Below are 10,765 nucleotides of genomic sequence, written 5' to 3'. Positions count from 1 at the left end.
TTGGTGATAGATGGACTATGTGGTTGGATTGGGAGAGATGAGTCCAGGTCATTGCCAAGACAACACTAAGATTATGGGCTTCTGAGGTAGGATGGATAGTGGTGTTGTCTGCAGTGATGGGAAAGGCCTGGGGAGGACAGGGTTTGGTGGGAAGATAAGGAGTCCAGTTTTGGACATGTTCAGTTTGAGGTGTCAGCAGGACATCCAGGTAGAGATGTCCTGAAGGCAGGAGGAATTGCAGGACTGCAGAGGAAGAGAGAGGTCAGGGCTGGAGATGTAGATTTGGGAATCATTTGCAGAGGTGGTAGTTGAAGCTGTGGGAGTGATTGAGTTTTCCGAGGGAGAGGATGTAGATGGAGAATGGAAGGGGACCTGGAACTGAGCCTTGAGAGGCTTACTCAAGGAATTTAGAGAAGAATGGTAGGAGTCATGGGATCATGGGAGGGATTTTTTTAGGATAGGGAATACATGAGCATGTTTGAAAGCAGTGAGGAAGAAGTCATTGGAGAGTGAATAGATGAAGATTTGAATATCTTTTATTTATTTGTACATTCAGTGATCTATTCATCTATTTCACTCTGATACACGTGTACTACTTGATTCTTTAGCCTAGTTCTTTCTCCTGCTCCCACTACTTGTAAATAGTAGTAAATTTGTAAATTGTTAATTATTTTGATACTCTCGTAGATCACCAACTCCTTGAGAACAGGTCACATGCATCTTCTAGCTCTCTGGTACTCTCCCTAGGGCTTAGTACAGTACTAAACACCGAGGTGCCCGGTAAATACAGCTGATTAATGGATTGACATAGCCATTCTTAAATCTATGGCTGTTGATAGCAAGGACATGGAAGGATCTGGAGGTGAAAGAGTCAGTGTAGGTTCATCTAAATTAAATGTAATTAAATGTTAAGGCCAATTGACTAGGCCTAAGTGAAAAGGGATGTGAGCTGGGAAAGTTGGGTGGGATCCAGGAAGGGTTCTTGGAGGAGGAGGAGGGCTCTCAGCAGGGCTATGTGGATGAGGAGAGCAGTGGATTGGCTGAGGGGAAGGGGGAGGGGTTTCAGGCTTCTGGAGGGTATGAGTCAGGGGCCTGAGGTGGGAGAGTGGAGAGAAGATCCCGACCTAGTGGATTGAGCACAGGCCTGGGAGACAGAAGGACTTTGGTTCTATTCCTGTCTCTGCCACTTGTCTGCTGTGTGACCTTGGGCATGTCACTTCACTTTTCTCGGCCTCAGTTACCTCATCTGTAAAATGGGGATTTAGACTGTGAGCCCGATGTGGGACATGGATTGGGTCACACCTGATTATCTTGTATCTACCCCCAGCCCTACTCTATGCTGCCCTGCCACTTACTGCCCTGCTCTGCGCTGCCTCTGCCCTGCCCCTGTGCCGACCTGCCCTTTCTCTGCCCTGCCCCTGCACTAACCAGCCCCTGCCCTGCCTGTCTTGCACTGCCCAGACACAGTGGGGCTTGCAAAGTCTGACAAAGGTCCTTTGGTTTCTGCGTGAGGAGAGGCCTCCCTCCCTTCCTCCTGCCTCTGCCGCTGCTGCGAGGTTTAAGGGGTTGGAGGCCCAGTTAACTGCTTTGGTTCCAGGTGGGTTGTGCCAGAGTTGGAGCCCCTCTGAACAGTCAGGCCAGACATGCCCACTCGAGTCTCAGTGGCCGGACCCGTGTTTGGAGGGGCCAGAGCCAACTGATCCTGGGAAGGAGGAGCTCGGTGAGGATGAACTTGGGGCTGGATGGCAGCAGGGGAGCTACCTGGGTCTCCCAGAGTACCCTGAAGCTACGGGGAAGACAACTGTTTAGCCTCAAGGAAGACTCCAGGGTCCAAATTCAGTCAGTAATGTTTTTTGAGCACCTGAAAACTCTGGCCTGCTTCCCTGGGAGGAGCCAGTGGGGCCCGGACACAGCCCCTCCCAGACCAGGCCAGAAACAGCTGGACAGTGAAAGTAGCTCTTGGCCACTGGCCTGCCCCCCCCCCCGATGGCTAGGAGTGACCTTTGCCCTGCAGGAAGATCTTGCTGCCGCACACTGGGTGGGGCTGGGGGCAGGGCCCACACCAACAGGCAGGTGGAGAGATGGATGAGTGCGTCGACAGGCAAGCAGGCAGTTAGGTGGAGAGATGGGTGGACAGGGAGACAGACAGGCAGCTAGGTGGATAGATGGCTGGGCAGGCAGTTAGCTGGAGAGATGGTGGACAGGCAGGCAGACAGGCAGCTAGGTGGTTAGATGGGTGGACAGGAAGGCAGGTGGATAGATGGGTGGACAGGCTGATGGACAGGGAGGTGGATAGAGGAGCAGGCGGGCAGATGGACAGATGAAAGGCAGGTGCCCGGGCAGATGGATCGACAGGTAAAGCAGGCAGACTGATGGGCAGATGGAGAGGCGGGTAGACAGGTAGACGAATGGATAGGTGGGCAGGCTGACAGGTGGACAGATGTGGTCCAGGGCTCCTTAGATGTGCCTTTCCGCTACATCTCCCACTCCTCCCATCCCATCCTGCCATTCCCCTTGGGTTCTAGGGCCATTGGGGAGTGCGAGTGCAAGTGTGGAGAGGGAAGGCGGGTTCAGGGAGGGGAAGGAGGAAGGGAGAGCCGGAGTGGGGGTTCCGGGAGGCAGGTGCCCTCACTTCCCGACACCAAGGAGGACCCAGTGAAGCCATTTCCTGGCTGGCTGGGCTGCCCCCTTGGAGGTTCTCCCACTGAGCGCTTGGAAATGCGGGCCTTGGGGCTGGTCGTGGCTCCAGTCTCACTGACTCTGTTGGCTGCAGGCTCCATGCTGGCTCTGATGTGTCCAGGCTCCTACCAGGCTTGGTGCCAGGTCACCAACGTGTCAGCATTGCCGGCCACTGCCCTGGCACCTGGGCTGCAGAGCACCAATGGCACCGTCCTGAGTGTGGCCCCCGTGGAAGCCGTGACTGGTGGACACAGTGGCCTGCTGGTGGGTCTGGGCCTGGCCATGAGCTCCAGCGTTTTCATCGGCTCCAGCTTCATCCTAAAGAAGAAGGGCCTCCTGCAGCTTGCTGCCTCAGGGGCCACCAGAGCTGGTAAGACCTGACAGGACCAGGGAGACCCTTGGGGCCAGAGAGACAGACAGAACAGGGGAGACCCACGGGACCGGGGAGATCCCGCAGAGATGGGAGACCAGCAGGGTCATGGAGACCCCACATGGCTGGAGGGGCCCACGTCCTACATCCCACAGGCCCAAGAGAGCGGTCCCACAGTTCAATTCAATTCAATTCAATTCAATCGTATTTATTGAGTGCTTACTGAGTGCAGAGCACTGTAGTAAGCGCTTGGGAAAGTACAGTACAACAATAAACAATGACATTCCCTGCCCACAATGAGCTTACAGTCGAAGGTGGGGGAGACAGGCATCAATACAAATAAATACAATTACAGATATATACATAAGTGCTGTGCATCTGGGAAGGGAGAAAGAGCAAGGGGGAAAAAGTCAGATCGATGCAGAAGGGAGGGGGAGATGAGAAAAAGTGGGGCTTAGTCTGGGAAGGCCCGACTAAGTTGGGCCTGAGATAGGGCTTCAGTGAGGGTGGGGGAACTCGGTCACCACAGCACTGAGCTGAAACAGTAGGACTGGGGGGCTGACCCCCATCTGGGAGATCGGAGACCCGATTCTCACCCCTGCTGGGCCCTTGGCCTGCTGGGCAACCTCCTTGGTCAAGTAGCTTCACCTGCCTAGGCCTCTGTTTCCTTGTTGGTGAAGTGGGGATAATGATACCTGCTGTTCCCAGGGATCATGTGAAGATAAAATGAGATAATCTGTGGGGAAGCCCTTTGGAACCATAAAATGCTTTCCACACCCAGAGGTGTTTTGCCATTATTATTATTGTTGTTATTATCCCTTTTTGCACTGCCACCTATCCCTGTCTATGTCTTCTTCCTCAATGTGCCCCTCCCTCCCTGTGGCTTCAGGGAGCATTGAGAGAAATGGCAGCAGCCCCACCTGACTCAGTCAGTAAATTTTCATCGACTGATTTCGGCTGTGTCTAGAATCATGGGGCTGCCCTGAGCATTCTCAGGGAGAATTCTGGCTTTATACCCTCCTGACCCATTATTATTATTATCACTATTATTACTGTATTTGTTAGCTGCTTTCTATGTGGCAAGCACTGTTCTAAGTGTTGGAGTAGATACGAGTTTACCAGGTTGGACATAGTCCCTGTCCCGCATGGGACTCACGGTCCCAAGTAGGAGGGAAAACAGATATTGAATCCCCAATGTACAGTTGAGGAAACTGAGGCACAGAGAAGTGAAGTGACTTGCCCAAGGTCACAAGGCAAGCAGGTGGCATAGCCGGAATTCGAATCCAGGTCCTCTGACCCCCAGGTCCGTGCTCTTTCCACTAGGCCATGGTTCTTCAGGATGGGCACAGAAATTCCGTTTGATTCCTCTGCACTGATTTTAGAATTTGATGGCTTTTCTAGGCCAAGGCGGACACTCTTACCTCAAGCAATGGCTCTGGTGGGCAGGGCTGCTCTCAAGTAAGTGAAGCCCAGGGAATGTTGCTGAGGGCCAGAGAGGCCAGCAGGTTGGAGCTGCCCAGTCAGGCCACTCTCACGCCTCAGCGGGGAGCAGGGGCGGAGTGGCAGAGCCACACCTCCATGGGTACTAAGGTCCTTCTCCTGGCCCCTGTCAGCCTTTTCCCTTGGACTCTCCCGGCCCCATTTCAGCCTGAGCCCATGTGACCCTCCCAGCCCTGTCAGCCCCAACTCAGCGTGTGTCCACATGGCCCTCCTTGCCCCAGGTCAGCTTGTGACCACATGACCCTCCCCGCCTCCTCAGCCTTTGCCTACGGGACTTTCCCAATCCTAGGTTAGCTGGTCTCATGCTTAGACTCTCCTTGAAATGGCTGGCCCCAGCCCTCACCATCCTGAATGGTACTGGGGGGGCAAGCGGGGAAGGGGGTGCAGATAATCTCAGTCCCAGTCTCAGTCCCAGCCCCGTCTGGGAGGTTTGAGGCAAAGATGGGGAGAAGTTGAGAACAGTACTAGGCCTCATGGGCAACTGCACCAGCTTCACCAGTGGGGCAGCTATCTGGTGCCCAAGAGCCTGCCCAAGACACCACTTTCCTCACCCACCAATGAACATCACCATATGAAGCATCTCCTGGGTATCCTCTGGCTACGTGAGCTTGTGCCATAGCACAACCATGCCCATGGCACAGTCTCTGCAGCATGGGGTGCCATGTTCCTTTTGAGGCTCCTGGCTGTCTATGGTAGTTAACCCCTCTATCAACCATTAGCGGGAGAGACACTGGCTGTCAAACTGCTCCAGCCTCCTCTTCCAGGCTCCATCGAGTTCGTATGTGCCCGTGGTGCCGACCTCTCTGCATTAGTGAAGTATGTCTGCCAATTTTGGGATGTCCAGCTTACTGCACCATTTGTCTTGCAGTGGGGCTAGGAGAGGCTGCAAACTTTGCTGCGTACGCTTTTGCGCCTGCTACACTGGTGACACCTCTGGGGGCACTGAGTGTCCTTGTCAGGTAGGTGATGGAGAGAGTGTTTCCGGGCAGGCTGTGTCCTAGGAGGGTCAATCAATCAATCAATCAATCGTATTTATTGAGCGCTTACTGTGTGCAGAGCACGGTACTAAGCGCTTGGGAAGTACAAGTTGGCAACAAGTGCTTGGGTCAGTGTCTGCATGGCCTCTTCTACATCTTAAGCAGAATCGAGGGCAGGCGCTCCCGGGTGTCCCAGAGGGTCAGCATCCACAGGGTCCCATGAGCATAGTAGAACAAGGCTGGGGCAGGTGCTCCTGGGCATCCTGGATGATCAGCATCTGCATCTGGCTACATCTGGGCCATCTGGGTTTGTGAGAAGGCTTACCCAGGAGTCAGTAGCATCCTGCCTCTTTCAGTCAATCAATCAATCAATCAATCAATCAAACAAATATTTATTGAGTGCTTACTGTGGGCAGAGCTCTGTACTAAGCACTTGGGAGAATACATTATTACAGAGTTGGCAAATCCGTTCCCTCCCACATTGAGCTGAATTTTAATTAACCAACGGAATTGATTTGAGCACATGCTGTGGACAAAGCCCCGTGCCGCAAACCTAGATTAGCAGTTGTTCAGCTCCTGGCAACACGGTTGGATTGGCCGCTCCCAATGAAGGACAAGCAGAGGCTTTTGGTCTGTACAAGTATGTCCAGTCCGCCCTGTGGCCAAAGACACCAGTCTCAGTGGCCAGAATTCATCCCTAGTTTGGTGGCTTGCATTTCAGTTGCCATTGCAATTCCCATTCTCCAGCCTTCTGCTTTCTTTTGGACTCCTCCTAATGTCTTCCAGAACTGAGCCTAGGGCCAAATTCATCTGAAAGCAAGGCTCAGACTCTTCTTACTCTGCTGATCGTTGTTCTCCCAAGTTTGTCCCAGTCCTTTCCTCCAGACCCCTTGAAGTTCTGGCCCTCCCTCGTGGTCAAATCAATCAATGATGTTTATTGAGTACTTACTGTGTGCTGAGCACTTGCACTAAGCACTTTGGCAAGTACAGTCCAACAGAGTTGGTAGACATGTTCCCTGCCCACAAGGAGCTTACATCCTGAGGGCTGGTTCTGGAGGCATTTCTCCGTGCAAACCACATCACCCCCTTCGCTGGCCCAGAGCTGGAACTGGGACTGGAAGTGAGTGGACCTGTGAGAGCTCCAGGAGGGGGCCAGTAGAGGCTCTGGACTAGCATCAGTGAGGACCAGCAGGGACTCTGGACTGGGGTCAGCGAGGGCCAGGGGGCACTCTGGTTGGCGGCTAGCCAATGTCAGTGAGAGCTCTGGGCAGGGCCAGGGCGAGGTCCAGGAGGGATCAGGAAGGGCTCTGGACTGGGCCCAGCAAGGGTCAGTGAGAGCTCTGGTCGGGGTTCTGGGTTGGGAGATGCTTGTGGGGTGAGGTGGGGGGTCCGGAGTGGGCAGAGGGAATTTGGAGGGGCTGCAGAGAGGCTGCTAGGGGAACGCTCTGCTCCTGACTGCCCTCAGGCAAACATGGTGTCTTCTTCCTAACAGCGCCATCTTGTCATCCTACTTTCTTCATGAGCGACTGAATGTCCATGGAAAGCTGGGCTGTGTGCTGAGTCTTCTAGGGTCCACGGTCATGGTGATCCACGCCCCAGAGGAAGAAGAGGTCACCTCCTTAGCTGACATGGAAGCCAAGCTGAGAGACCCAGGTCTGTGACCCGAGCCCTTGCCCTGGGGTCTCCTGAGCCAAGTCTGTGCCCTGTGTTCTCTTGGGTCAAGGCCGCTCTCCCTGCTGGAGCAGTTCTCTCCGGCAGCGTGGGTCAGTGGAAAGAGCACGGGCTTTGGAGTCAGAGGCGATGGGTTCGAATCCCGGCTCTGCCACATGTCTGCTGTGTGACCTTGGGCAAGTCACTTAACTTCTCTGAGCCTCAGTTACCTCATCTATAAAATGGGGATTAAGACTGTGAGCCCCACGTGGGACAACTGGATCACCTTATAATCCCCCCCAGTGCTTAGAACAGTGCTTTGCACATAGTAAGCGCTTAACAAATGCCATAATTATTATTATTATTCTCTGGGGCAGTCCTCCGGGGCAGTCCACTGGAGCAGTCTTTCAGGGCAGTCCGTTGGAACAGCTCAGGACTAGTTGGGCATCTGAGCCTGAGGTGGGGCTTAATGGACCTGCCCTGCCGGCAAGCCGGGCCTTCAAATGGTTCAGACCACCTGGGCTCCGGTTCTGACTCAGTTTCCCCGTTCTTCTCAGGGTTCATCTGCTTTGCCCTGGTTGTGGTGGTGACCTCCCTGGTGCTAATTTTGTTCGTGGCTCCCAGGAAGGGTCAGAACAACATCTTAGTCTATGTGTCCATCTGCTCGGCCATCGGGGCCTTTTCGGTCTCCTCCGTCAAGGGGCTGGGAATTGCTATGAAGGACCTCCTGGAGCAGAAGCCTGTCTATCGCGACCCGCTGGTCTTCGTGCTACTTGCCACGCTGGTCCTGTCAGTCAGCACACAGATCAATTACCTCAACAAAGCACTGGACACGTTCAATACCTCTCTGGTGACTCCCATTTACTACGTGGGCTTCACCTCCATGGTGCTCATCTGCTCCATCATCCTGTTCAAGGAGTGGCACGGCCTGGGCGCCCGGGACGTGCTGGGGACTCTGAGCGGCTTTGGCACCATCATCGGTGGCATTTTCCTCCTCCACGCCTTCAGGGGTGTGCCCCCTTCCTGGAGTCAGCTTTCCGCCCCAGTGCGCAAGGGTGTGTCAAGAGCCCTGAGCACGGGGGAGGATGGCCACTCTCTACTGGAGCATGTTGAGTTCTCCCCCCTGGGCTGCAACGACGACCTCACCTTGTTCAGCCGTGTGGACGGCCAGAGCGGCTGACCCCGGGCCACGTGGGGGTGCAGCCGCTGGGGAGTCTGAACCAGAGGATCAGCCACTGCCCTGGACCCGGCTGGACCGGCACTTACCATGGCACTCCTACGCCCAGGGAGCCGGGGGCCCGGTGGTGCCACCATGGACCTTGCGGAGAAAGCACGGCAGCAAGGTTTGCCCCGGGAGAGCGTCAGGTCCCGAGGGAGCGGTGCCCCTCGGGTCAGCCCACCCAACCTAGGCCTTGGCTCTGACGGGGGCACTGGGATGCTGGGAGAAAGTGTGTGCTGGCTGCTGCTTCCAGTGTTAGGGAGAGACCATCCAGCCCCCCGACTCTCCTTTCTCTGGCCTGACTCTCCCCACGGTGACCAGCCTGGACTGTCTATCTGTGTGCCTTTTGCTGGAGAGAACAGAGGCTGCTCAGACGTCCTTACTGTGAAGCCGAGCTCAGCAATTGGGGGGGTGGGAAGGGGGGGGGACGGAGAGAGAGAGAGAGAGAGAGAGAGAGAGAGAGAGAGAGAGTGTGTGTGTGTGTGTGTGTGTTGGGGTGGTGTATGGCCATGGGTGTGCTCAGAGCAGCTTTGGGGGCTGTTGAGCTGGGCATCTGGGAGACAGCCTCCACACAGTGAAGAGCGCAGGCTCCCCACAGAGAGGATTGCAGCCTCCCTACAGAGAGCACTTCCAAGATGATGCTGTTCCAGCCTCCCTAGCTCCACCACCGCTCCTCCGTGAGGAGTGTGGAAGGTTCCCCGGGGGCAGGGTTGCATTAACTTAAGTCAGGGCCTGTAGTTGGACAATCTAGCGGAGGCCCTCACGTGACCCACGATGCAGATGACATCATGTGTAAGGTTGCCAGATGATGTCTTTGTAACGCCATCAGTCAGAGCGGTGGCAGAGACAGAAGGGAGCTGAGGGCAGCCTCATTTTGTCATGTGGCCCCAGGCAGGCTGCTGGGGCTGAGCGGTCTTTTGTCTGGGGGTTAGGGGTGGAGGGGCAGGGGGAGTCACATAGGCTCCACTCCCATGCTGCTCATTCCCTGCAAGTAAAGGGGTAGTTGTCCTTCTCAGAGCTAGACACGCCCACATGGACTGCCTAACAGAAGCTTTTTGGAAAGGTCTATTTAGGACACCATCTTCATGATGCTCCAATCAATGGTCAGGGGGAGCTGGATTTTGAGGGTCACTTGAGGCCACCCCCAGCTAAGCCCCTTGGAGACCAGGCCCCTGGGCCGAAGCCTTATTAGCCACTGCAATAATCCTGCTCTCCCTGTGGGCCTGGCTGGGGCAGGGCCAAGGATCCTGGGTAGGCCAACGTGATGCTCTGGATCCATGAGAAAAGCAGCAGTGCCTGGGGCCCTCAGGATGCCAGGCTCTGAGCAGGCTGAGTGGTCCCAGCGGACACCAATCTATAAAATCATTTTCTTCTGTGCTCAAAGCTCATCAGTCTAAATCACAGGGATGGTCATCGTCAGGGCTTAGAGAGAGCGAAGGGGGTCGAGATAGTGTTCTTTAGACTATCCCACCCAGCCCCTGGGAAGCGCTTAATAAAATCGATTGGTTGATTGGAAATCGAGTTGGCTGCTGTTGTGAGCCCCACCCTGGGGATGTTGTGGAAGGAGGAAATGATCCCAATAGCATCTGCTTGGGTTACAGACCTCTGCTTCAGTTTCTCCATTGTCCCAGGCTGGTTTGTCGTATCTGGTGCCATGGCAAAATATGGCCTCTGGGCTGAGCTTTTTGGTGTCTTGTAGAGGCACAGTGAGGGCGGGAGATGAGCGTATGGTGCTCCCGGCCTGGCGATGGAGCCCAGGGAGCAGCAGCAGAGGGTGGGGAGGAGTGGGAGGCAGGACTCGTGGTGCTCCCAGCCTGGTGATGGAGGCTGGGGAGCAGCAGCAGTGGGGTGGAGCGGGGAGGGGAGGGGCGGGGTAGGGCCCCGGGCTGGGAAACTGGTTCAACCAGAACCTCCCTGGTCTGTTTGCTCCTGTTGGGCAGCGCTGAGCTGAGCCCCCACAAGAGGCGAAGGGAAGGGAAGTGGGGGAGAGACAGAGGAGTGTGCAGCCAGGCGTGTGGGCAGGGGTATGGATAGGAGGAGAAGGAGGAAGAACAGTATTCATTAAACCCTACTGTGCACCAAGCACCGTACTAAGTACTAAGGAGAAATCCCCATGGTTCCTGGTCTCCAAGTGGTCCCAATCTAAGATTGAGGTCACCCACTCGACTCCTGTTGGCTCTGGCTCCCCTCATTCCCATTGCCTCTGGCTCTTCCCCAGTACTTCTCCCATTGGCTGTGGTTCTCCCTGGTTCTTCCTTACCCTGCTCCTTTGGGCTTGGATTCATTAACTGCTCCTTTGACCCAAGCCTGGGCTTGTGCTCCAAAACCCATTCAGCCCATTGGCCCTTTCAGCCGGGGATGCTTTCTGGC

At 55.2% G+C, this 10,765-nt stretch overlaps 1 protein-coding gene across 1 annotated transcript; it reads left to right on the top strand.

The window, feature by feature from the left end:
* Nucleotides 1–2,778: 2,778 nt before the first annotated feature.
* Nucleotides 2,779–8,731, top strand: NIPAL1 (NIPA like domain containing 1). Its single transcript, XM_038769293.1, has 5 exons — nt 2,779–3,049; nt 4,451–4,507; nt 5,418–5,508; nt 7,019–7,179; nt 7,734–8,731. The coding sequence occupies exons 1-5, from the start codon at nt 2,779–2,781 to the stop codon at nt 8,354–8,356; spliced, it is 1,203 nt and encodes a 400-aa protein (XP_038625221.1). The 3' UTR covers nt 8,357–8,731.
* Nucleotides 8,732–10,765: the final 2,034 nt, after the last annotated feature.

This window comes from Tachyglossus aculeatus, chromosome X5, assembly GCF_015852505.1.
Source record: "Tachyglossus aculeatus isolate mTacAcu1 chromosome X5, mTacAcu1.pri, whole genome shotgun sequence".
NCBI classification, from domain to species: Eukaryota; Metazoa; Chordata; class Mammalia; order Monotremata; family Tachyglossidae; genus Tachyglossus; species Tachyglossus aculeatus.
The sequence above is the reverse complement of the archived record's forward strand: the minus strand, read 5'-3'. Positions and strand labels throughout refer to the sequence as shown.